This window comes from Chironomus tepperi, unplaced genomic scaffold (genome assembly GCF_022539635.2).
Source record: "Chironomus tepperi strain 1889 unplaced genomic scaffold, CSIRO-AGI_Ctep_v1 contig_68, whole genome shotgun sequence".
Classification (NCBI taxonomy): Eukaryota; Metazoa; Arthropoda; class Insecta; order Diptera; family Chironomidae; genus Chironomus; species Chironomus tepperi.
Window position 1 is genome coordinate 1,829,674 of NW_027226190.1, and position 27,825 is coordinate 1,857,498.

Consider the following 27,825-nt stretch of genomic DNA (forward strand, 5'->3'; position numbering starts at 1 on the left):
TAAAAATCCCTAACAGACAAAGAGCAGATGGTACAGAAAGACCAGTGCCAGGTCTCAGTGCCTGTTAGGAAATATTCCTTAACGACTAGAAGTTCTTATTACAAAGGAGCAAGACTCGCTGTCGTAATGGTTTCGTTAATCGATTTTTAATTTTACGGTACTAAATGGTTGTACTAGAACTAGACTTAAAGGAAGCTACGTTTCATTATTGTCTTCTTTTGAAACTTTGTAATTTTATATCTTAATTTGTCAACCCGTAATGCTAAATTATTTAAAAGGTTTTTATGCCTCTTTAAGTAGCAAGTCGATTATCCGAGTATTTTAACTTACAGAGGCATTTTCATTAAAAAAGTCATTTAAGAATAAACATAAATATAGAATAAAAAAGAATCGCGGTCACAGCCTCCATTTATAAGCTATAGTCAGTAATGTCATCAAAGAAGTGGCTAAGATTCCACTATTAACTATTGATCTAAGTATGAGTCTGACGAATACTCAATCGTTAAAATATTGGCATTTAGCTTAATGGTAAGAATCAAAGTTGCTTTGGCGAGGTATAAGTGATTTTGAACCATTTTACGCCGAAAATGCAGTTTGCTGCATTCTACATCTGGAGAGTCTTGAGGCCATAGATTTTCAAGCATTTAGCAGTTCTACTATCAAAACAAAAGTATTCGTGCTTTAAATTAACACTGAGTGATTTGGAATTTTCCTAATGATCTAATTTTTTCGTATACGCATTTTTTAAACAGCATATAACGTAAAACTGCATAAAGCACTTCCAAACGAAAGTAAAAATCACAATAAACACTTTTTCCGACTTTTTATTTTCTTTCCTCTTTTTTTACCATGATGATGCAACATGGGTGTATTCCCATGAGTTCATTTAACTAGAGTAATAATTAATTTTAATTGCAGAAAGCACATTGTTTATCGATTCCAACGCTCCCAGCAAAAGTTGACTATTTTATAAAAAGTTGTCAAAGTGAAATAAAGTCCAACATTATTGATGACTTAGTTTATGCAACATTAAATGATAATAATCACTTTAAAAACGCTAACCATCATGATTTATTAGAGAAGCATGTAGAGTATCTATCGAAAAATCATCATCCGCATCATCATCCGCACCATAATCACTTGAATCATCCTTTTGATGGATATGAGTACTTCCATGATGCACACAGTCACGAAATTCCTCAATATGTCAATCCATTTGCATTTCATCATCATGGATCGAAAAATATTATTGATTTTCCTGACTATGCTGTTGATCCAAGCTATTCAGCATATTTAGAAGGACAATTTAAATCTGCTTTTCCAGATATTGTGCAGCAATTCATTTCACAACAACCACCGGAAATTAAGAAGGAAAAGGTTATAGAAGCACACGAGGAATTAATGAATATTCTATCAAGTCATAAAGTTGTTGAACGAGACCTTGACAGTCAGTTACAAAAGAATTTTAAACCCATCTCCAATTCTACTCAAAATATTGTGAAGAAACATGACATTAAAAGAAGAAGCTTGATCGATATGCTGAATTTAAGTAGATGGAATACTAAACCAACACCAATAGTTATTCCAACGGCACCTGCTTTACCTCTTCATCCAGTTCTCCTGTCAAATGAAGATCGATGGTTGGCTGGTTGTCTAATGCAATGCATTTTCCATAAAACAAATTCACTTGACAAGCACGGATATCCTACACTTGATGGATTGGTCGATTTATATACTGCCGGTACAAATGATCAAAGATATTTCATTTTTACTCTCAGGGCAGTTAATAGATGTCTAAAAACAGTATCGTATAGGCATCATGTTCACAGAGGTAAAAATCCTCATAAAACTGAAACATGCGATATTGCATTTGATGTCTTTGATTGTATATCCGATTCAATTGCCTTTTACTGTAATAGTTTTTAGGGTAGAGAGATTAGTTATTGCAAATACTTAATTTTTTGATGCACATTAGTGAATGATTTGTGTGTGTGTGTGTGTGTAGAATCTAGTTACGGGACAATCGAGTTAAGCCGCGAAGTTAAAGTTGCTATATTGTCACAAAATATATATTTTATCAACATTAAAGACATTAACAGTCAGAAAATTTAGAAAATTATTTTGACCAATACGAAATTTTCAAAGCTTTTCGGCATCTCTGATCGTCATCGGTCTTGGGTGGAGTGGGCTTGGATCCGATAGTCATTGCTGCTTCCATTAACTCATCCGTTTCTTTCGTGTGCTGAAATTTATTTCCACTTGCTGTCGATGCACTAACTGGTCTTGAAATTACTATAGGCTTGATGCTGTAATTTATAAAATATTAAAGTGATTAGTTTGAGTCTAGATTAAGTTGTTTTTCTGCAATTTTTTATTTCATCGTCAAACATTTAATATTCTTGTAATTTGTCTGTCGTATCAACAAATTAGTGCTAAAAAATATTAATGTTAAGTCGCAATTTGTTGTTGATGAAGCAATTTCCATCAAATTTTATATTACTTTTACAATTCTTTCTCTTAATTTTGTAAAAAGTGATCGTGCAAATATTTGTTGAGGTTCATTTATAAGTTTTTTTTTTGAATTTAATGCAAATATGGATGAAAAAAAATGTTTTTAAGCAATAAAGAAGTTTCATATTTACAAAGTACAATTTATATCAATTTTTTCTTTTTCTCGGTAGGTGCAAATAGCGATCTTAAAGCATTTTTTTTTATTTGACTATATTGTGTGGGGTAAAAACCATCTCAAAAATTAGTATATTTGCCAATTTTGTTCTCATTACTTTCAGGTCATAAATTATCAGGTTTTGTGACTGCACGTAAAAATTTTGATAAAATGCTTAAGATCTAAAAAAAATTTCACATTTGTTTAGCACCTACATGTTTTAATTAGTTTTAGCATGTCAATATTTTCTATGCTGTGTAACAGGTAATTAAATTTTTTTTTTCATATTTTTCACTAATGTTATCAAGCTTTTTGTCGGCAATAGATCGCTGATTTCATTCCTCATAATGATTTTAAACACAATTTAATTAACTAAATAAGTACTAAACATTTAATAACTAAATCTACTATTTCAAATAAGCTTCAATTTGGTACGGAAACTTCAAAAAGTATGGATATACAATTTATGGATATAATTGGGACGGTAATAATTTTTGTAGACGCTCAGATTTAGGAATAATTAAATCATCATGAGGATCAACTTTCATCAATGCTGCAAAAAGACTTGAATCACATATGAATAACTATAACAGCGGTTCTCAAACAATATGTAGACTGTGAAATTTCCTAGTTGCAAATTTGAATACTTTATCACCTTAACCATCCTTTTACCAACTAAAATGTGCCATCAAATTTAGTGAGCCTAAACTTGTTTGAGAATCACTGACCTAATGAATAAATTAATATATAAAATTTTCTATACAGGATTCAATTTCCACTAATTTATTCTAAGCTTTGAAAATAATTTAGGACTTTTTTTGTGTATTTATTTTCATAAATTTTATTTTCTTTTACAAAGAATAAAGAAATAATTTTATTTATTTAGTTTTTCTTATCGTCAATCTAAATTCAATTTGATTGATGATTCCTGCATCGTATCATTTACCAATATAACAAGTCTTTATGCCTATAAACTAATTCTTCCATTTTTTTCTCCATCAGAAATTTAATATAGATAATAATAATTTAATTTAATTAATTATCAACACTGTATAAGTTCGGTTTTTTTAATTCTAAAGAAAAAAAAACTAAAAGGAAATCCAATATGTCTCACAAGAAAATGTCTGTCAAATTAAGTCTAATCAAAAATAAGCAAAAAAATTTAAGCTTCAATTATTCAGTTTTTTAAGTAAATGGATATACATAATAATAAAATAGAGAAATAAATTTTTAAGAATTTTTCTAATTAATATTTTTACGATCTTAACTTAAAGATTAAAATAAATAATCAATTATGAATAATTTAGTTGTTTCATGGTTTTTTCTTTAAGGAGGTAGATCAAATGTTGATGGAACTGTCCAAATCGATCGTTATCTATTTCGCTCAAATATCTCTGAACTAACTCTTTTAGCTAAAATTCTGCATATATGCAGACCAAATTGCAAAGAGTGATCAGAATATATTGTTTATCACAAAATCATTGGTTAGTAGTTCGATTAAATGACATAAAAAATTTTGTTATAAGAGACATTATCTTAATAATTTTTAGTCAATTCCTCCAACATTTCAGGTTCCTCATTAAACATTTCGAAAAAGAATCTCCTAAGATGATTAAAATGACATGATGAGATAAAAAAAATAATAATAAAATCTAAGATGAAAGCACATTCGATGCTCAAAAAGTTTGTTGTATAGTTGACATTAGTTCCTCACAAAAGTTTCATGATGTCTTAAAAAGAAATTGGTTGGTGTGGACGCATAAAAATTATGTTCATCGTTAAATTTGTCGAGAGATAGTTTTTTTTTTTAAGTAAGATAATAAATTTTATCTATTTAGAAGGTTGTGGCTTCATTCAAGAAGTTGTTAAGCTCTCTCAAGTGCTGAGCTTTTGAACCAGTTGCGGTTGATGCTGCACATGGGCGGCCCATATAGCTAAAAAATTGATTTAAAAGAATTTTTTTATTAAAAATATTCTCAGGATTATAAAGTGAGCAATTATCAAGAGTCAGCGAGTTTATGGAATATATATAAAGTGACATACAAAAAATGATAAAACTTTCAACACATTTGAAAGTTAATTTGCGTGAAACATATAAAAAGTAATCATAAAAAGATACACAAAAAAGCACATCCAAAGTAATTGAAACAATGACAAAAAAAAGTAAAAGACATTAAATATTAAAAGAATGTGAGGGAAATGCGAATGATATGAAAGAAGATGAGTTATTAGAGAAAGTGCATAAAATGGAAATTGCATCGCAAAGGTGGAAGGTATTTTTTTTATATCTATTCTAAATCATACATCACTAATGTATCTGTTTTTTATTTACTTCTATTCACATAAGTAAGTGTTTTTTTTTTTCGTTCCTTCATATGCCAATTTACTATATTAGTGCCAATAGTAATAGACGAATAGGTAGACGTAAAGAAATTATAAAATTTTGTTAAGTAAGCCAATTACAATGCCAATCAATTCATAACGGAAATAAAAAATAATAACTTTCAATAACTAATATTTTTCCCAAGCACATTTTTGACGTAACAACCAGTTTGTGTAGCTTAAAACTTTTGTTTTCTTTAAGTCAAGATAACTTTGTTCCCACTTTTTTCGCAAGAATTAGTCAAATAGACTTATCTTGCCATTTCTAGCACGTGTGATTTCTGTACAATCTATCTACAGATCAACAAGCGCAAAGTGAATACATAAACATGTTTGTTGTTCAAAAATGCGCAAGAAATTTCGATAACTAATAAAAAATAATAAAAATCCACAAGTTTGTTTGTTTTTTGCCCAAAACCATCGAATAACAAGTGTGATAAAGTTAATAAGTCGTCAATAAAAGCGGTCAAGAAAATTAAATTAAATTTAGCCTGGTCTTTTTGTTTTGTTATGGTCTTTTGTACGTCTTGCAAAACTATATAAAATCCAATTAAAAATCATTCCCACAAAAATAGTCGACGTATATGTAAGTCCAATAATTTAAATATGTTCAAGTTTTTTTTTCTATGTAGTCCCCTCACCTAACAGTTCGAGCTGGTGTTCTGCGTGATAATAATTTCGCAGCTTCTTGGTCAGGAGCATTAAAGTTGGTATATTTACAGGCACTCGACTTACGCGTGCTCATGGTGACATTGGGGCCGTGCGGCCTGTTATAAGAATTATGGTCATTAATTTTGTTATTAGGAATTTTCTTTTTACTATTCTTCTCATCATCCGAATCATCTGAATCGGAAAATGACGTTCCAAAGCTAAACCAGCTTGCCCAAAATGACTTTTCTTTACGATTTCTTAGCTGATTATGCTTCTGATCATTTTCTAATGACTTTATCTCATCCTGTTTGTCTTTATCAATATCATTGAAAGGAATGCTTGTGGTGTTTGAATCCGCAACATTATGGCTGTAATGGTAAAGTGATTTTTCGGGACTTTTTTCTATAAAACTTCTTATTCATTACCCAACATAATATCACTCTAAATTATAATAATTAGCTACTTTGATACATTTAAAAAAGCAATGAAAATAATGTGTACGTATCCTACTATTAGAGACAAAATGTTGTACTTGATTTTTCATATTTTTTAGTTGATTGATAGACAATAGAACTTTTTTTGCCAAAACTTTCGTTCTTTTGTAAAAGGTTTGAAAAGGGTAAAAACCATAGGATGAATTGTGCATTGTGTAAAAATATAAAGTTACGGAATAATCAAAATATAAATTCTGATAAAATAATTAGCTACTAAAATAGAATTTCCAACCACCAATTGAATACTTTTTAAAAATAATAATTTCCTCTCCAATTTTTTCATGCCAATTACCATAACACCATTTTATCAGAATCGGGGATTACTAACAAAAGAATGGGGTAGAAAATAAAGTATAAAGATTGTTTGAGGGTTTCAAAAATCGATTTTGATTCAACACCAGGAGAACGCAGATCAGCAAATAAACTACATAAACATGTCCGAAAGAAACATATAAAGAAGGATGCAAAGATGATAAAAGCTTTTCTTACCGTGTGTCACGACTTGAGTTCAATGCTGTCTCAAAGCGAGGTAAAACGTAGTTCCATGCACCTTGATTCTTATGCTCCTCTTGTGCCCACACAATTTCTGCATTTGGATATTTGAAGCATTCGTTCTTCACTAAGTCATATGGGAAGGGTGAGATCTGCAATAAAAATCAGTCTTAGTTATTTCCTACCTTATTAAAAACTTTAATGATAAACGTACTTGTTCAACTGTTGAGATAGCAATTTCAGCTTCGAGACCCTTATCACGACGAGCTTTGATTAAATCGTAGTACACACGTCCAGTACAGAAGATGATACGTTTTACATTATTTGCATTTTCAGATGCTGGTCCGCGATCAGGAATGACACTGCAAACAAAAAATAAGAATAAATATCATTCTAAAAAGTAAAAGGATAATGAAAAGCTTACCGTTGGAATTCAGTGCCTTCAACCATCTCAGAGAAGCTGCTCTTACATTCTGGATGTCTCAATAAACTCTTTGGAGTCATCAAAACTAATGGTTTTCTGAATGGGATTGCAATTTGTCGTCTAAGAATGTGGAAATAGTTAGCAGGTGTTGAACAGTTAGCAACAATCCAGTTAATATCGTGAAGTTGTCTAATAGCGAATTCCTCGCTTTCTGGTGGGAAATAATCGGGATCGTCAGCAGACATTTGGAGGAAACGTTCTAAACGAGCTGATGAATGTTCAGGTCCCATACCTTCCATACCATGAGGAAGTAACATAACTAAACCACTTTGACGTACCCATTTAGCTTGACCAGAACTGATAAATTGATCAATAATACATTGAGCTGTGTTGTTGAAATCACCAAATTGTGCTTCCCAACAGACAAGAGCATTTGGATTTGTCATACTGTATCCCAATTCGAAACCAAGGACACCGTATTCTGATAAGGAACTATTACAAACTGTATAAGGAGCTTGATCTGGATAAAGATGGTTCAATGGTCTGTATGTAGCCTTATCGACTTCCTGATGATGGAGTACGTGATGACGATGTGAGAATGTACCACGTTCAACATCTTGACCAGATAATCTGACGTGAATTCCTTCACGCATTAAGGAACCCATAGCCATTGCTTCTGCCAATGCCCAATCAGCAATACGAGTGTCAACCATGTCTTTACGTGCAGCCAAGACACGCAATAAACCTTTGTGGATGATGAATTCGGCTGCATTTGGTGGTGGTTGTGAGAATCTGTTTCCGATATGAATTAAAGTTTCCTCTGGAACTCCAGTTGCACTAACCTTCAATGGATCTTTGCCTTCAAAGAAACCAGACCATGGAGAATCTAACCAATCCTTATATTTAATGTGTGTTTCTGTCTTTGCTTGCTCTAAAGCATCTTCACAGATCTTGTCGTACTTTTCGCGAACACTTTTAACTTCCTCAGCTGTAACACATCCTTCTTCAATCAATTTATTTGCATAAAGATCCAATACAGGCTTAGTTTGACGGACACGTTTGTACATAAGTGGCTACAAATATTGAAAGATATATCTTATTACAATTTGTTCATGAATAAAGATTATTAAGTTGTCTTACTTGTGTAAACATAGGTTCATCAATTTCATTGTGTCCATTACGACGATAACTGACAATATCAATGATAACATCTTTGTGGAAAGTTGCACGCCATTCAGCAGCAACGCGACAAACATGCATAACACTCTCTGGGTCATCAGAATTAACGTGGAAAATGGGAGCATTTACAACACGAGCAACATCTGTACAGTAAGGTGATGAACGTGAGTGACGTGGATCAGTTGTGAAACCAATTTGGTTGTTAACAACAATGTGAATTGTTCCGTGTGTTGTGTAATCAGGCAAATCTGACAAGTGCATAGTTTCGAAGACAACACCTTGACCACAGAAAGCAGCATCACCGTGAAGCATGATAGACATAACTTTCTTTCCTTCACCATCACCGCGATAAAACTGTTCAGCTCTTGTTTTTCCTTGAACGACTGGATCACAAGCCTCTAAATGTGATGGATTGGCAACGACAGCCAATCGAATGTTCTTGTTTGTGACACGATTGAGACGTTCAATGTATGTTCCCAAGTGATATTTGACATCACCAGATCCCTAAAAATACATTATTTTAAAATGTTTATCAAGATATTAGTAAGTCGACAGTATTTGTGATAAATTTATGATAAACAACATTGTCACCAACAAAAATCATCCGATTTTTGAAGTAACGTAGTGACAAGATAAGGAAGAAATTTACTCACATCGTCAGCAGCCTCCAAACCGGCAAATTGTGTGAAGATTTGATGTAATGGTTTACGACAAACGTTAGCAAGAACATTCAAACGACCACGATGTGGCATTCCCATGATAATAGATTCAACTCCCAAACGTGTTGAGGTATCAATGACTTCCTTCATAGCTGGAATCATAATTTCGCATCCCTCAAGACCAAAACGTTTCTCAGATGAGAATTTCTTTGCTAAGAAGGCTTCAAAGCTGCAAATTTCAAAATAAAATTATCAGAAACATTCTTCAATAGTTGTAAAGCATCAATACATACCCAGTAGCACGTGTCAAACGAGCTAAAATTAATCTTTTATCTTCATTTGAGTAGTTTATGGCATTTGGAGATTCGAATTTTTCACGAATCCAGTTACATTGTTCCAATGAGTTGATAAACATGAATTCAACGCCAATCTTATTACAATAAGCATTTTCAAGACGATTTAAGATTTCACGTAATGGAAGGAACTTGTCTTTTCCACCAATAAATGTTGTGCTTGGAAGTTTGAATACTCTGTCCATATCATGTTCGCCTATATTAGTCAGAAAACAACACATTAGGTTTTGTATGCTTGGAAGTTATGTTTTAAAAAATGTATGAAAAAAATTATTTAAAATGTACATGAAAATTAAGTAAGGTAAGGGTACAAAAAGTACATGTGGATAGGAAAGTAGACTTTAATGAGACATGAACAAACGTTTATAATTTCTTGAAACTCGGAGACATACATAGAGGTTCCAAACGATTCAGATTCTGTAAAAATTTCGATCAAAAGTTTTCTTTTAAATTTATAAACCAATTTTAGAAGTCGAGGCAGCACATAAAGCCAATTTGTGCATGCACCCATTTCATTACCAAGTCATATCATTCTTGAGATGCAATAAATTTTGAAAATCTTGAAATAGTTGACAATTTGTCATTTTCAGGCATAATATGCATATAAGTCATGCCTGAAATGCGGTGAAATTTTGATAAATGGCCCAGGTGAGTCCAAATTTCTTTTGAAACCACTAAATATGTAAAATTTGAAGTGAATTTTCTGTGAAAATATTTGACATTTAATGAGATTCATCCCTTATACCGTGAAAGTTTCACATAAATAATGACCATCATGAATTTTATAAATGAGAAATAATTTCAATATGGAAATAATGTAGATAATGCAAAAAGTATGAAAACATCAAAGATAAGGTGTTCTATATACTAAAGTGCCCATGTAAATTGTCGTATAAAGTCATGAACACAAAGCTACACCTAAAGCTAAATTGCGAAAAACTATACATGTATAAAAACCTATTACAGATGATTTATATTTACAAATATGAAGTGCAAGTGAATAATTATATACAAAATGTGTGGATTGGTTCGGAAATTACAAGCCTAATTTAATTTTAGGTACTTTTGTCAAATCAACATTGATTTTTTTGTTTGTAATTCCTTACTCAAGCAATCAATTCCCATTAATTCTGCATGATTTATAGCATGACCAATTTTTCTCTCATCTATCAGATTTTAAATTTTTAATTTTTAATTGGAATTTTTCAGATGCAAGGATATTCAAAAATCATTAAAACATTTAAAAAGAATAAAAGAAAAAGAAAATATTTGGGAATAATAAAAAGATTTAAATTATTATTTTGTTTAAGGAGAAGAAAGCATGCAATTTGAAGCTCATTTTTGCCACAACTCACTCTTACAGTCAGTTTATGAATTTCTCTGTTTGAGTTACCAATTCAAGCACAATAAAGCCAAATTTATAAAGCTATTCACTGTACCAATTTAGAAATCAAGTCATTTGATTGTGGAATATAATGCACTTTTTGTGGTATTCATCAAACTGTAGTCAATGTCGATGATTTGATACTTGGTATCATTTTTCAATGTTAAACTGTGGCAAAAATGTGCTGACAATCCTATATACTACATCTGTAAAATTTTGATGTTTACTTGTCCGATAGATTTTGATTTTCAAATATTTGATCAACTTTAAATTTTTCATAATAATTCCAATGAGATTTAATGTGTATGTGTAAGATACCAATATTATTATTTGGAGCATTCTTAACTAAACTCATTTTTATACACCATAAATTGAGTCTGAGAACAAAACTCTCTCGAGTTTTTGTAATAATCGTCAACATTCTACTCACCGAAGCGATAATGTGTGTACAAAAGTTCCGGTGGTGTTTTGTTATCCAAATCAGCACTTGCGATTCCCAAAGGATCTAATTTAGCAATGTGATGACCTCGTATCTAAAGGACATGTTTGGTTTCGTAATTTCTCATTTTTTTAACATCTTGGTTTAGATTTTTTAGATTATTTAGTTTAATTTAAATTATATCACACTTATTTGAAAGCTTTTTCTCTGTTAAATGTTTTCAAAAACTTTCTTATAGAAGAATAAATAACTAAACCTCCACAAATTGTTAGATTATGTCTTATAAAATATCATACACATTAGATTATTAATATTATTTCAATCATAGGCTTATTAGTGCTGCAATACTACAAAAATTGTTTCTGCAAACATTATTGATCACTCACATATTTATTACATAACACACAGTGTGTTAAATTAATTAAATCATTTTCATTATCATTAGATATCATAAAATTCATAAGCATGAATAACAAAATGATTATCTTGAAGCTCTGCAAGCTTCAAATTGTGAAACTTGAGACTAATATTTATATATATAGATGCAAAGAAAAAAGATAAGAAGGAAGGGCAGAAGTAAAGTTTTTCATGATGGTGATGATAATTTTTTTTGCTATAATGTCTCGATTCAACCAATAAAGTAAATCATAAAAGGTGTCAAATAAAAAAATATAAAAATTTGATACTGGTGTAGGTGTAAATTTCATGTACAAAATAATTAAATATAATTTTTCTCCGAATCTCAATATCAATTATCTTCAATTTTATGACAGACAACTGCATCAAATGCATGTCAATGTCATTCAAAAATTTGAAAGATTTCGAAAATAAAAAGATACGAATTTTTGTGTCTTTGAGAATTTTAAAATATTTACCAAATAACATATAGTTGCGAGTAACTTTTTCATTTGCACGACGTGGAACTCCATCAGGACCTATTTGAGTTTCTGAATTAATGATACCCAACGGATCATAATCAGCCATCAAGTGACCACGAGACTACAAATTAAGGTTGTTACAAACAATTTGATTTAATTATCGATTATTTTGTTGTTTTGTGATGTGTTAATAAATTTTTTATCAATTCGTTTTGTTAAAAAATTATGAAACAACGGATACATTAATAAACTATATTTAGTACAAAAATCTAATTTTTTTGGTGTTAATTTTGAGAGTCGCAAAAAAATTTCATTGAAAATTTATGAAATCTTTTTACACTAATTTTTTTGGTTTAGCCAATTATCATATCGAGACTAGTTTTGACAATTTCAGAAATAGCTGTCGATATTTCATCGACTTACTAGTTCTGAAATGATCCCTAACAAATGAACAAATAATGAGGCTTAGACGAGAAAGTTTTTATAGAAACGTAGACGAATCTTATTTAGTTAATGGAGTAGAAAAGATCTATTAATATTCTAGTTAGAAACTTAATATAACTAGTTATTCATGCAGTTATGGATAATCATTCAAATATTTTTTTCTTGCTCCATAGACTTATTTCGCTTAAACCTACTAATGCTTTCAAATTATTTGTTTTATAACGTAAATCCATTCATTCATTCATCCATTCAATTCACATTCATGACTTTTTACCTGATAACTTCTAATAATAGCTTGAACAGCCAAATGGTCATCTACTAATTTGTCATCGACTTGGTATCCAGCCATTGGTGCTCCACTATATCCAGCTGGTGCAAGAGCTGATCCAGTTCTTGCAACTTGTGAAATAGGAACATGATTTTTAGGTGGTGGTGCGAGTGATGGTGGAGCTGAATATGAGTTATTACGGAAATATGCATCCCATGACTTAAAAGTAAAGTGAATATGTCAATTAAATATTTGAATAACTTCTAATGATGAATATCTTACAGCATGAACAGATGATGGATCCGCAAGCCATGCATTATACATTTCTTCAACATATGCTGTACTTGATCCATTAAGGAAAGGCTCTGCAGCGGCTGAGTTGTATGTTTTAACAGCTGACGCAGCGATAAAATCATTTGCGATCTAAAAATAAAAATATTGGATGAATTGTTAAAATTATTCACGTGAAAAATCTTTTGACTTGGCTTTCTGACAAAAAGTACAGAATGCTTTGCGTACAAAATATAATAGTCATTGACTTATACCTTAGATTTCTGCTGACGCACCAACCATGAACCGAAATTTTGTTGACCTGCCGGCGTTAAGATATTAAAAGCTTGTCTAGCGCGATGCATCTTTTATCTGGGTCTCTACAATAAATTATAATAATAATTATAAAGTAAAACAATTTAGTTTTTATGACAATCAAGGCTTTAATATGCAACATGTTCATCAAATACTGCCAAGATAAATATCACATCAAACAACAATGTTTGTAGGATTATAAATCTTGAATGAACTGCGTCAGTTCTTACGAGTAAGAAAACCCTGAAACTATTTTCCAGGTAATAATAGGTCAATGTGACGGAATTCCAATATAAAATAATAATTCATTGAAATATAAGAAAACGGCGACTTTCGCCTCGTGACTTGATAAGCTCTCCAAATTTCACTTTTCAATTTTTTTAGCAAACTACAAATCCTCTCACGTTTTGCTAGATAGACGCAGTATGTCTCGTTCATATAATTGTTTGTCATTTTTCAATGTTATTGAAATACAATAAATTTAATGAGATTAAAAGGTTGACAAAAATGTTTATTTGCCGCACGAGCATTCTTGATGATCAATCTAAATTGTTCAGAAACTGCGCTTTAACCACTTAAAGCCGATATAATATAAAAATTCCACATTATCGAAAAATAATAGAGAAAAGGAAATTACAATAACGCAATGTATGTTGACGTAGAAACAGTCAATTTTTTTTGCTTTAAATGTTGGATTAAAGCCAAATAACAACAACAAAGATCATACGGTGAAATCTTTTTTTCAACTAGCAATAAACTGTGTATTTGAAATTTCTTTTTGTGAAGATCATTTCATGTACATCTAATTTTAGATGAAGTAAATATATATCCCACATGAGGTATTGATTTGCGAAAAGGCAAATGAGTAGAATTATTTTTTCTTCATACCTGGCTTACATTTGAGAAAAACAAAAACAAGTGAAAAACAGAAGTGCTTAAGAAAATAAAAAATATATTATTCACAATGTCATGACAAAATAGAAGGTCTACGTAAAAGCATATCAAGAAGACAATTGTCGACGTAGCCAATTTTATCACATGTTTTTGATATTTTCGCACCTCACGTTTCCCTCCTTACATCATTTAATTTGAGAATCATTTATCCGGAATTCCAAATTCAATTATCATATGCATCACAAGATTTTTTTTATTAAGGTAAATCACAAGGTTCCTACGTAGTTATGCTTACAACCACGAGTCTTAGTTTGCGAATGGCAATGCTGATAAGAAATTCAAACAAAATTTTATTTTTTGAAAATTGTCTCATAAACTACTTCCAGCATATGACGATAGAATCACGTGCTGGATGTTTTAACTTGTTTGAATGAGTCACAACAGCGTGTCATATTAACAATATAATAAAATTTTATGATCTAGACTTTATTCCGACCACTTTCTTATTTAAATTCATAAAATATCGTCACAATTATCATTTAATTTAATGTCTTTGTACAACTGATGACGATGAGGAGAGAAAGAGGAAGCGCGAAATAAGAGAGACGGAGAGTTGAAAAATTATTCTGGGAAATTACGTAAGATGTTTTTTTAATCATACAATTAATATTACACATGTTCATTATTGCACGTTTATGGAAAATATCATTGACCTGAATAAATTCATTATTACACGTCACATAGTCTACATATCTATAGTTTCTTCAGACTAGTTATCATTAATTGTCACTATAAAAACTATTACGCACACACACACAATTCTTTTGTACTCACGTTTTAGATAATATATAAAAGAAATATTTATAACTTTTTCACAGCCTTGACAATTAAAGATTTTTTTCGTGAATTTTTATATTTTTCGATTTTTTCTTGTTCTTATGTAACCAACCTGAATTTACTTAAAGGCGTAATTTCTATTATAAAACTTTTACTTTTCTTATTTCGTTAATAAATTTCTTCGAAAAATTAATTATTTTATAGTTAAAATATTCTCAAGTGTTCACCAAAAAAAATCGAAAGTAAAATTTTGTGGCAATGATTTATTTTCAAATTGATAAGATATTCCCAATTGATTTATTTATTATTTTTTTGGGTGCTTCCACACCGATTGTTGTGAGTCAACTGAACTGAAATGCTTTGAGAAAATATATTTTTTAGCTCACATGCCGCATTTTCTTTTCTCACAATACACAAATGTATTTCGGTTCTTCTTTTTCATGACTGAGCACACGAATCATATTTGTTGTTGTTATTTTGACTTCATATTGTTCTCTTATTTCTGAATATTCAAGAGTTTTAAGAAAGAAAACAAATCCTTAAGACTTTAAGAAGCGTCATATTACGAATATGCATAAAAATAGACAGTAAGAGTGTTTAGTGATAATTAAAATTTGATTAGATAAGAAATACCGGAAGAATCCAGAACAATTTTTGCGTATCAGAAGAATTCTTTTCTTGACATTGCTAATTTATTCCACGTTCAAGGTCATAGAGAAGGAAGACTTAGGAGAAAATGTTATTGAGCACGATTCTCATTCTCTCACACATATTATTTGATTTAACTCTCTGCAACTTCAACCGACTTTCTCTGCGTTCTGGGAAACTAGTGTAATACTGATAAGAACAGTGTGATTAATATGAATTCTATGTATTACCCAAATATGTGACTGAACACATGTTGCGGATATTAGTCACGATATTTGTATTACTCCAAAATAATACTACAATTCTTGATTGTTTTATTTACGTGCTGTTCTACTCAATTTAAGATATTTCAATAACAATGTCAAGAATGTCAAAAACTTTTCCAGATACATTTGCAAATAAAGTTATTGTTCAAAGTCCATAATCTATTATCTGCAAAAATTATCACTTCAACTGCTTTGGTACACAATTCAAAGTTCCCAACAGCGCCGTAAAATAATTTCTTAAGTAAATATTAAAATTCAGCCGGTAATTATCGAGCAAGTGTTATCTGATTACCCATTTAAACTAGTTGTTATGCAAAAATGACAAATATAAAAGGCAAATATCGGAATATTAAAAAAATTATTTATTAGCGTCCAAGGCTGTGCTTTCGCGTGTCGTCTCTTTACTCGTGTTTCAATAAATGTATGCTGTTGTTTATTATACTTATTGCGAGAACCTTTCATATATTTGATTGTATTCTCTTATTTCAAAATAAAAATATGAAAAAGGAAGATCAAAAAGAGATCATTGAACTACGTTTGTACAGCGGTGATTTCACATAGAAACAGTTTTTAGCAACGAAGAAATAATTAGACTCAAATTTTTTGCGCACACCTTCAAGCACAATTTAGCACACTATTTGCCAAACATATGAGGTCGATTATTTTCACTTTGAGCAACTAAGCGAAATCAATTGATTTTTTAAGCAGTCTGATAAAAACTTTAATAAACTATTTAATAATTAGATTAAATTTCTGATTTCAAAACAAAACTAATCTTCAAACAGAAGCACTAATTGATAACTTTTGATTAAATTGTGCCAAACCCTATCTAGTCAGTTGATTTATATATCTTAATCTCCTTGTCTGCTCATAAAAAACCCCAAATATGATTCTGCCACCAAACAATTGACGTAGTTTTAAAAATGCACTGCGCTTATCGCAATAATATACTAGTACGGTATCTTATCACGTGGAAATATACTTCATATCAACTTAATTGGAATTTTTTTGCCGACAATATGTGCCAACAGTTGTGGAAAATGATGAAATTGATTAACTAAAGCAGGTAACTTTAATCAAAATCTATTCAAAAAGTCTCATGATGCAACCATCATTGACATTGACAAAAGTGATGAAGGAAAAATGACTCAAAGTCAACTCACACATTTTCATATTTTCTTTTTAGCATGGATACTATATTTATAGTCTTCTTGCGTTAAGCCCCATTTGAAAGAAATTCGAAAAGCAATTTTTGACAAGTCATATGCCTGCGTGGTAAGTAAATGCTAACGGTACTTTCAATTCATCCATCATGCTTTTTAAAAAAGAAGGCAGCTTTTTAGTTATTCGGAATCTATTTCTAGACAAATCGCATACTTTTATGATTCAGACAAAATCGTTCATCCTGAAATATATAAACCAGAAATACACCCAACTGATCATATACACAGTTTATATCTATTCTTCTTGTTGCCGCATTAGAGAATAAATAGAACATGGAAAAAAACCTACACGAGAAGTTTTTCATTCATAAAACAGAAAAATTTACTGGGAGTTTCTTGCTGCTTATACTTTTTACGCAATAAATTTTACAGAAATGTGAGAAGTGTGTCTGTGACGTAATATCTTTATATATTATTAGAGAGAGATAACAGTACGACTGCATTTATAGGTCAGAAATGAGAGGCTCGTCTGTGTTATTTCTATCTCATGTTCTCTTTATGTATTGCTCAACGTCGAGGCATGTTTGAGGAAAGCCGTGCAATTATGCTGCATATGTAAAACAGGAATTTATGATCGACATTTATGTATTCATGAAAAGGAGGTCACAAGACTTAATGAAGTGAATGTCTTGTACGATTTATTAAAGTCAAACTATAACGAGTAAGCAAAAAAATGAAAACCCTTGAAATATTTTCTTAATTATTTCTTGAGTTCTCTCAGATCATGCGCTTTTCCAATTCTTTTCTATTAATATAGATCAAGGTTTCGCATAATTCACTTTAATGGTTTTTTGTCTTAAAAATTTGCTTGATAGAGAAATATAAAAACTTATATAAAAACCAAAAATTTTCTGACATCATTGATTTCCATGAATTATGACTCAGTGTCAGTTTTACCATTAAACGGCACTGCACAACGATACTTTATGCCTTAACGATTTCAGGTTATGTGTGCAGATTTAGAAAAATCAATATATCTAATTTTGACTGATTTCGCATATTTTATCTGATCAACACATATTTTTTCTATATTTTACAATGACATAAGCGCGTTCTGACACCTTGTATCTTCTATAAAATCGTACTTAAAGTAATAAAATGTCAAATGACCATGTAGATGAATATGTTGCACAATTTTTCACTTTTGACTACGTTACCACAATTTATTTCACTAAACTTCAATTTCACTTACATTATTAATGCTTTAATTACGATAATCTAATATTTTCACAGATAACTAACGTTTAGATCCACTTGAATATAACTTTTTAAAAAATTTTTCACTCAAGCTCTCTTAAAAAATTTAATCAAGAGCAACTTCGATTTAACGAATTTTTTGAATTCGGGGTTTTAATGTTCACCGGGGTTTTTGAGAGAGTTGACTGTACTAACGGACAACGTGTTTAAATATTTCATTAAAAATCTCATTTTCGGTACATTGTCATGCTTTATTTCTTACTTAATTTGCTAATAAGAATATATGTTTAATTAATTAAATTGATAAAATTATGATTACAAAAGTAGTTTTTGAGATTTTATACGATTTAAGAATCCCGCTGAAAATTTTCAATTCTCGTAGTTTCGTGCCCCGAGTTTGAGAGAAAAATAAATTGAGAATAATTTAATTTATTTTTATCATTTTGACGTGTTTAAACCACTTAATTATCGATAAAAACCGAGTGAACGTTATCTGTAGAACATCAAAATCATTAATAATATCAATTTAATAGTGAAACAAGCATGAAACGATGGCAATTTTGAATTATATTAAAGTTTTTGGATGTCAAAGAATAATTTTACATAATACATTAGCAAAATCATCATATTTGCATAAGAACCAGCAACAGATCATCAAAAATTGTTATCAATATAACCTTGCAAGAGTAAGTATGAGATTATACTAGATTCATTTATGCTATTTTACGTCTCTGGATTTCTTTCAATCAGCTGATCCATAAATTTTCCATTTTTCAGAACTAATTCATCAACATTAGACATTTTTGTTACATCTAGAAATCCAGAGACGATAAGTAGTTTGACATCAGTCTTATAAATAAGAAGTGAAAATCTGTGTCCTTGAATATTTCTATACATTTGTGATTTGTATACATTCACACAAAAAATGGGTCGAACGAAGCGTTATCGGTGTCTGCGAAAAAACGAACGAAATATAAGTCAATTACCTGATTCTCAAGTTCATCATGACTTAATTAAATTCCTCTCAAATCGTGGTTGGAGAAATGAAAATGGATTAACTGTATCATCGTTCTCAATGACTGGTCGCGGACTATATGCTAAGAAAGGAATTGATGAAAATGATATGATAATTGACCTTCCATTCAAATGTCTAATCTCATATTTCACAATTGAATCAGATAATGAGTTTATTGATTTATTCAATGAGGAAGAATTGAGCAATTTGAAAGGAATTATCTCTTTTCAAGCTTTATTAGCATTTTATCTATCATACCAAATCATATTAGCTGATAATTCAGAATGGATTGAGTACATTAAGACGTTACCAGAAGATTTTTCTATGCCATATTTTTGTAAGAAATCGGAGCTTTATAATTTACCTGATTATATTCTAGAGAAAGTTGTAGAACAGAATAATATCATTAAGACAAACTATCAGCATTTAAATAATCTCCTTCATAAGGACAGCATTATTAGCAACAGAATCACAATCGATGTATTCAAATTTGCATATTTCGCATGCAATTCGCGTAGTGTCTACGTCAAATCAAATTCATTTCTACCACTTGTTGATCATGATCCAGTTTTCAAAGAATTACTTAGTGATGAGCCAAATATGGCACTTGCGCCAATGCTTGATTTACTAAATCACTCTGATAAAGCAACCACTAGATGTCAATTGTCTCATTCGGAAGGATTTATAGAGAATAATGCTTCAAAAATTATGAGTGACGAGATTCGACTAACTTATATGCTCTTTACATCAAACTCGAGAAAGAAGTATGAGCAGATATTCATTAATTATGGAACATACAACAATACAAAGTTATTAATTGAATATGGATTCATTCTACCCAACAATGAAATGGATTTCCTAGAATTTACGTTAGATGACATAAATAATTATATTAAAACACATAATGAATTAAGAACAATGCCGATTCCAAAGCATAAATACAAATTCATTAGAGATCATAATTTAGATCATCAGATGTACATTGATATGAATGACGGATTAAATCATAATTTTCAAGCCGTACTTGCTATACTTTTACTTCCACATAATGTCTATAATCTTACACAAGTCGCTTTTGGTGATGAATTAAATTTTAATGACATTAAGGAACACGCTGTTGAAATCATAAAGAAGAAGAGAATTGATGTGGAAAAAATGTTCAACGGACTAAAAAGTCAGGCTGAATTAAGTAAAAGTGCCCAAACGTGCTTAGAATATTTTCATGAATCACAAAACCTCATAGATAAAGTTTTAAATCTTATTGAAGCCTTTTGATGCGAGAAAAATTGAGTTTCCTTTTCTTTAAATTTACGTACAAGATTCAGAATTGTTAGACATGCTGTATCCTTGCATTTATGATTTTAATGAATTTGATTAAATTTTAATGAAATAATTTCGTTAATTGAAGTTAAATTAAGTTTAAATCGTGTTTTAAAAACTTGTGGATTAATTGTAATAAAGCATCCTCAAATTTAAATTTGAGGTCCTTCACATGAATAGTGATGGACATCACATGTGAACATTTCCTCAGAAAATTTGAAGAAAATGTTAATTGAAGCGTAATAAACCCAGCAAAATTTGCCTTAAAAGGTTTTGAATGCTCTTTTATATTTTTATACAAATCAATAAAGCTATAGAATTTATGAAAGCACTTTTTGTAACGTTATCTCATTTCCTTATTCCAGGCAAAATCCATTTTCATTTTATTTAAAGTCTCATGTGAATTTTCTTCATCTTAAACTTTTTCAATTCACAGGCAGCATCGACAAAAGTTCATTCGATCGATAACAAAAGTGGCACAGTACAGCATGCCAGCAGCGGTAACAAACACAATGTGTTACATGATAAATCATCTCTCGGAACAAATATCTTGGGAAATATTTTTGTAAAGAAAGGCAAAAAGTCAGGTAAGCATGCAGAGACGTAATAAAATGTTCAAATATAACGCACACATTGAGTATGAAGACAAACAAGTGGAAATATATTCGCATGACTTGTTTGTTATGCTTGACACGTGTATTCCTTTTTCATTTAGACTTGTATCCTCATGCAACTCACATAATTAATTTAGAATTTCTTTTTATTACTGTTCATATTTAACATTCATTTTTCTATCATTTTCGCATGAAGATGAAGGCATAAAGCCTTAAACATTTTCTTCTCGTTTTATGAAAAACAAATAAAATTAATTGTAATGGTATGAGCATAAAAGAAGATTAGAATTGCTTCATGTGGCTGAATGAAGCAGTTTTTGAGAGGAAGGAATGGAAGATGAATTATTAAGAACGTGTGATTATGAACATGCTGTGTCTTTTAGATTTCAAAAGTTTTAAATGCTGTAATTAAGTCTATTCTGCCTTAGAGCTTCGTTTTGGAATTTAGATTATGTAAAGGATCCTTCACAATTGCTCGAACAGCTCAAAATGTTTGCTGGGGTAGAGCTTCGTCGCCGAAATAACAGCTAGACTCAAAGTTGCCCTAGTGATACCGTGAGACTGATTTGGATCCATTAAATGTATTAAATTTCCACAAATATCACATTTATGTCTCATAAATACAGAAGCTTCTTACAACTCTTTTTTGTGCTACTCGACATGATTTGTAAGGTCTCACATCCTGGAAAATTCAGCTTCCATTAAATTCTCTCATTAAGCTTCCATTCCATCATGAAATATGAAAATTGAGAAGCTTTCCACTGGAAGTCTTCCACATTTTTTGTCTCAGCTAGTAATCAATTGATGCTGCATGTTGAGGGAATTGAAAGAAAGATAAGAATGAAGGAAAAGGGTTAAAATATTGGGGATATAAAAAAGGGTCACAATCATGAATGCTCAACATAATCCATTTTACCTCAAAGTAGTTTATCATTCGGTTGATTGTTAAGTCTGATAATGTAGGCGACATAAATTAAAAGGACAAAAAAAAGGAATGTGATAACAGAAAGTTTATATCGGAAATTAAATCAACAGGAAAGAAATGCCACAAACTTTCTTGTTCTGTCTGTCAAATTAAAAGCATTCACATTTTTTTACTCAGACATGCTGAAAGAATCGACAGAAAAAATCATTTGGGGTAAAACGACATTGTCCATTAATTGTTTGGGTTCAGTTCCATTTTATCAAGCAGTTACATGAGCAAACTCAAACTTTTGGATGTTGAGTCATAAATCATATCAAACTGAGTATTTAGTCATGTAGAAATTAAACCTTTATCAGACAAGTTAAGGATTAATTTAAATTATGTCCATAATTGAGGATTTCATCATTTTTCATAAATTTAGAGCATCTTAAATATGTATCTGTAGCAGTGATGGACAACCTGTGTGTCGCGACCCCAAATTTTTTTTAGAAATGCTTTGAACCGTATGCCGTAGTCGGTTTCAGTCGAGGCTAACCACCAAGGCCAAAATAAAAGGTTGTCCAGCACTGATCTATAGCATATTATTGTCTATCATACATGAGTGATTAAATCCATTTTTGTTCCTATATTACATACTCAAACAATTTGGAAATTAATTAAACATTTTGAGTCAATTTTCATATCAATTAATGCCTTGTATAACAGGAACGCAAGACTCAAATTCTCAAAAATTCAGTATGACTAACAATCCTCACTTTTTGATGATTCTGTCAAAAAAAGCCTTTCCATTATCAAGTAGCTATAGATTTGAATTGCTTGTAAATTTTGGTATGATATTATTAAAATCAATTAATGATTATCATCAAATCTCTCTTTCTCTTCCCTCTAAATTCTCAATTTAAATAAATCTCAATTTGTAAATATATAAAAATAATCTTTGGGGGATATCTACTCAAAACAATAACCCTAACAACCCTTCAAAAATCTCAAAAAATTGGTCACAATCGTGACAAAAATTCAATAAAAATTAATCAATAATGAAAAAAAATAAGGAAATTGGCCTCAAGAACAACAAATTCGAACATGTTTCCATCCAGGTGCTTCTTCATTCGGACATGACGCATTGGGAGACATTAATGCACAACAAGTCACATCGAGTCAAATGCTGAAGGCAATGATTTCGTATATTTGGCCCAAAGATGATGAATTCATTCGAAAGAGGTAAATGTCATTGACTTTTGTTTATGCTGTTTGTGTCATAAGTCTGACTTTATGTAGCATAGATGAATAATGTCAAAGTTTTTTAATATGCTCCATAAAACCTTCTTAAAATGCCATAAATATTGCTCAATAAATTCTCTACTTTTATTGATAGTTTATGACACAAATTTGAGCACATTCGTTCCATATCACTTAATGTTCCTATATCCTTCTTTCAAATTATGATACTTACAGAGTGATGCTATCGTTGAGTCTTCTTGGCGGCGCCAAACTTTTGAATGTTTGTGTGCCATTTCTGTTTGCAGGAGCAATAGATCATTTAAATATCCTTCAAATGGGAACACCAACTCAAACGACAGCTGCCTTAATAAGTTCAATGCTGATTGGATATGGTATAGCAAGAGCTGGTGCTGCGGGTTTTAATGAATTAAGAAATGCAGTTTTCGCACGTGTTGCCTCGCATTCGATAAGAAAAATTGCTGTCAACACATTTATGCATCTTCACAATCTCGATATGGCATTTCATCTCAACAAACAGACAGGAGCTCTCTCAAAAACCATCGATCGTGGTTCTCGTGGCATCAACTTCGTACTCAATGCTATGGTCTTTAATATTGTTCCAACAATTTTCGAACTTGCATTAGTGTCGACGATATTGGGCACAAAATGTGGATTAGCTTATGCTGGAATTTCAATGGGATGTGTTGGAGTTTATGCTGCTTATACACTTTCAGTTACACAATGGCGAACAAAGTTTAGGATTTTTATGAATAAAGCTGAGAATGAGGCTGGAAATAAGGCAGTTGATTCATTGATTAACTATGAGACTGTCAAGTATTTCAACAATGAACATTATGAAGCAAATCGATACGATAAAGTTCTCAAAGTATACGAAGATGCAAGCCTTAAAACAAGCACCAGTTTGGCTTTATTGAATTTTGGACAAAATGCCATTTTCAGTGTTGCTTTAAGTGCAATAATGCTTATGGCTGCACGAGATATTTCACAAGGAACTTTAACAGTTGGTGATCTTGTTATGGTCAATGGATTATTGTTCCAACTGTCAATTCCTTTAAATTTCCTTGGAAGTGTTTATCGTGAAGTTCGTCAAGCACTTATTGATATGAGATCATTGTTTACACTTATGGGTGTAGAAAGTCGTGTACAGAACAAATCTGATGCTGTTCCACTTTTGGTAAATCGTGATAATGCACAAATTGAGTTTAAGAATGTTTCATTCCAATATGAAAATGGAAAGACGATTTTTGAAAATTTAAATTTCATGATACCTGCTGGAAAGAAGATTGGATTTGTTGGTGGATCAGGTTCGGGAAAGTCAACAATGGTTCGACTTTTATTTAGATTCTTTGAGCCAACAAATGGTGACATTTTTATTGCCGGTCAAAATATCAAGGATGTTGATATGAGCAGTTTACGTAGATCAATTGCTATTGTACCTCAAGATTCCGTACTATTTCATGATACAATAAGACATAACATTCAATATGGTGATTTGAACAAGTCAGAAAGTGAGATGAAGCATGCTGCAGCTATGGCTGATTTACATGATAATATTATGAGATGGCCAAATCAATACGAAACCCAAGTTGGCGAAAGAGGATTGAAATTGAGTGGAGGTGAAAAGCAAAGGGTAAGTCATTAAATCCTTAAATTTCAAAGACTACTAAGTTCATGCTTTATTCATTTACTTCAAACAGGTGGCAATTGCACGTGCTATTCTGAAAAATTCACCAATTTTAATATTTGATGAAGCGACGAGCAGTTTAGATTCAATCACAGAAACGGTAAATCTGGGAAAATGTCCACAAACCTTTTGTAATCTACTCACTATCTTGTAATCTATCCACAGAATATTCTGAATGCACTGTCTCGTGCAACGGAAGGAAGAACAAGTATTTGCATTGCACATCGTTTATCGACTGTTATGGATGCAGATGAAATTATCGTACTTGATGGCGGTAAAATTGGTGAACGTGGAACGCATGAAGAACTTTTGAAAAAGAATGGATTGTATGCAAAATTATGGACGACTCAGAATCGATTGTAAAGTATAATTTAATGGGAAAATTTGTATATAAAATTTATGAATTAAAAAGTTGTTCCTTAATTTATTCAATAAACTATTCCTGTTGTATCCCAATTTTCTAGTGCTGTGACATTCTCATATCCCCATCTCCATCTTTGATTTAGTAAGTTTATATCACAGTCTTGTAAGGAAATTGTATCATTAATTCCTGACAGGCATTTATTCTTTAGAGGTTGATAAATTTGTCTCGTTTGTAATTTGAAGACCCAATATTGTCCATAAGCAGCTCCTAAATGATGACAATTTGATAATTTCATGGTATCGGAATTAAGACACTGATCATTTATGTCATTATATCTAATACTTTTCTCTAAGGTTAATATAAAGTCTGAACCTTTTAATGGACTTGAAAGGTTGTAGCTACAGTTAGCTAAGACTACATGTGCATCATAATTCAATTGATGCAAGCTCAAACATTTTTCAGATTCAACATGCTGAATTGAATATGCCGCAAATGATTGTGGTTCAATTGGATAGTACAACAGCATTTCAGGTGCAATGACATCAAGATAATATTGGAATGGCTTGCATTTAAGCATTTCCTTTCTTTTGAATTGTTCTGTCAGATTTCCAGCATCAATCTTGCTGTATCGTTCTGGTTCATTTCTGTAGAAATATTGTTTATAATCATCAAGCCATACTTCTGCTACTCGTTTTAAATTTCTACCAACAAAATCTGATGAGTCATCTGTAAATCGGTAGGCACTGTGAAGTTTACTTAGATGTGCAACCCTCGAACATGGAACTTTGAGAATACCTCCTGAGCATAGCCATAACTTTAATGACAACTCGTAGTTTTCACCTATAATTGAAGCTTATTCTTATGATTCTAATTTTAAAGTTACAGTTACTTACCATTCCAAATCTTTAGCTCTTCGTCATATCCACCAAGATAAAAGAAATGCTCCCTACGAATCGCATAAGCACCTCCTAAAATTGACCAATTTTAATAACGAGCTTTGATGTTGAATGCTTCTGCTTACCTGTCATGCTTGAAAGATTGAAATTGGCACTAACATCCTTTCTTTCTCCTCTAAATGGAATCCATTGATATCTAAAGTTCCAGTCAAAAATTCCTTTATAGCCATTTCCAATACATATGTATTCAAATGTCGCATGATTCAGTCCTTCGACGATCGGAACTGTGGCATACGTAGGATTATAGACAATAGGTTCTAGCAATGGCGGTAGCCATGTATTTGTTACTTCCATATGAGAATCAAGGAATATGATCACTTCAGCTTCTGCCAACTTTGCACCTATCATTCTTGCCTTAATTAATCCTTCGCGTTTCTCATTATCATGGATCTTAATCTTTCCTTCAAACGAGCCAGTCACATACTTCTTGAGTGGCTCATACAGTTCCTCAAATGTACTTTTGTCATTAATTAGAATAATTTCGTGCAGTAGCTCAGGCGGAGATCGGTTGTAGATTGAATGAATACATCTTAATAAGACACTCCATACCTCATTATGGAACGTCACTATCACAGATACTTTTGGCAGTGCCTTCAAATACTTTTTGTGTTTGCAGCTGTCAGGTCTCCAATCCTTTAATGCTCGCTGTTTAGAGATTTTGTCACTAACAAGGACATAAAATCCTTCCTGTTTGAATAATTCTTCATTTTTCTTGATTTCTTCAGGATCTGTTAATGTATAAGGCTTCCCTTGCTCGCCAGGTCCTTCTCTTTTAGACTCATACTCAATAAATCTTGTATCTTCCCAATCAATCTTTTCTTGATGCTCTATAATGGACTCAGTTGTTTCAATTAGTTTAGTGACTTCAATTGATGGCGCTGTTGTCTGCTTTTGTTGTAGTTCTTCATTATAAATCTCAGCTGTTTGTAAGTCTTCTGGTTGATCTGTTAACAATTCATTTGATTCCTTCTGTTTCACAATATTATCAGGATTGCGCCTATCTGTATTTAAAATTAAGTATCGTACAATAACAAAAGAGATCAGAAGATAGCAGCACAGCTTGAGATTTAGCTTCGACAGTGTCCTTTTAATGGCTAGATACTGCATTGCTAAATTATGAAGAATTAAAATTTAGAAAATATACTCCAAGTATCCACATATTAACACACGAACTGAGTAGCAAAAAATGAGAGGAACATATGCTTTAAAAGTGTTTATTTTAGTGTGTATCTAGGTATTAGTTCTGTTTTTGTTGTCATCAACTTGTCATTAATTTTCGAAGATGTTGAAAAACTTCTTAATTTACAATAAAACTTGATTTTTTTTTTCTGCGCATCTAAAAT

At 31.3% G+C, this 27,825-nt stretch overlaps 3 protein-coding genes and 1 long non-coding RNA gene across 7 annotated transcripts; 2 read left to right on the plus strand and 2 right to left on the minus strand.

The window, feature by feature from the left end:
* Positions 1–2,353: 2,353 nt before the first annotated feature.
* On the minus strand, positions 2,354–15,384 carry LOC139100838 (2-oxoglutarate dehydrogenase complex component E1-like). Of its 3 annotated transcripts, XM_070653589.1 has the most exons (13): positions 15,026–15,383; positions 13,258–13,362; positions 12,995–13,135; positions 12,719–12,931; positions 11,998–12,121; positions 9,240–9,495; positions 8,941–9,175; positions 8,249–8,791; positions 7,109–8,181; positions 6,899–7,046; positions 6,682–6,836; positions 5,689–5,814; positions 2,354–4,599 (listed from the first exon to the last, which is right to left on the minus strand). In XM_070653589.1, the coding sequence occupies exons 2-13, from the start codon at positions 13,345–13,347 to the stop codon at positions 4,500–4,502; spliced, it is 3,204 nt and encodes a 1,067-aa protein (XP_070509690.1). In that variant the 5' UTR covers positions 13,348–13,362; positions 15,026–15,383; the 3' UTR covers positions 2,354–4,499. The 3 variants fall into 3 exon arrangements, with proteins under 3 accessions (XP_070509690.1, XP_070509692.1, XP_070509691.1); XM_070653591.1 differs by lacking the exons at positions 5,689–5,814; positions 11,998–12,121 and adding an exon at positions 11,114–11,216 and having other exon boundaries at positions 15,026–15,384; XM_070653590.1 differs by lacking the exon at positions 5,689–5,814.
* Positions 15,385–15,483: 99 nt separating this feature from the next.
* LOC139100840 (uncharacterized) lies at positions 15,484–17,453 on the plus strand. Its single transcript, XR_011545477.1, has 3 exons — positions 15,484–17,008; positions 17,129–17,217; positions 17,307–17,453. It is a non-coding gene; the product is annotated as an uncharacterized lncRNA (long non-coding RNA).
* Positions 17,454–18,747: 1,294 nt separating this feature from the next.
* ABCB7 (ATP binding cassette subfamily B member 7) lies at positions 18,748–25,587 on the plus strand. 2 transcript variants are annotated; one of them, XM_070653399.1, is made up of 6 exons: positions 18,748–19,048; positions 21,134–21,284; positions 23,289–23,457; positions 23,692–25,108; positions 25,176–25,262; positions 25,328–25,587. In XM_070653399.1, exons 1-6 carry the CDS (start codon positions 18,914–18,916, stop codon positions 25,523–25,525), a joined length of 2,157 nt encoding a protein of 718 aa, XP_070509500.1. In that variant the 5' UTR covers positions 18,748–18,913; the 3' UTR covers positions 25,526–25,587. The 2 variants fall into 2 exon arrangements, with proteins under 2 accessions (XP_070509500.1, XP_070509501.1); XM_070653400.1 differs by having other exon boundaries at positions 23,334–23,457.
* LOC139100706 (N-acetylgalactosaminyltransferase 4-like) lies at positions 25,516–27,636 on the minus strand. The gene is made up of 3 exons (XM_070653402.1): positions 26,548–27,636; positions 26,420–26,494; positions 25,516–26,366 (listed from the first exon to the last, which is right to left on the minus strand). Exons 1-3 carry the CDS (start codon positions 27,587–27,589, stop codon positions 25,591–25,593), a joined length of 1,893 nt encoding a protein of 630 aa, XP_070509503.1. The 5' UTR covers positions 27,590–27,636; the 3' UTR covers positions 25,516–25,590.
* Positions 27,637–27,825: the final 189 nt, after the last annotated feature.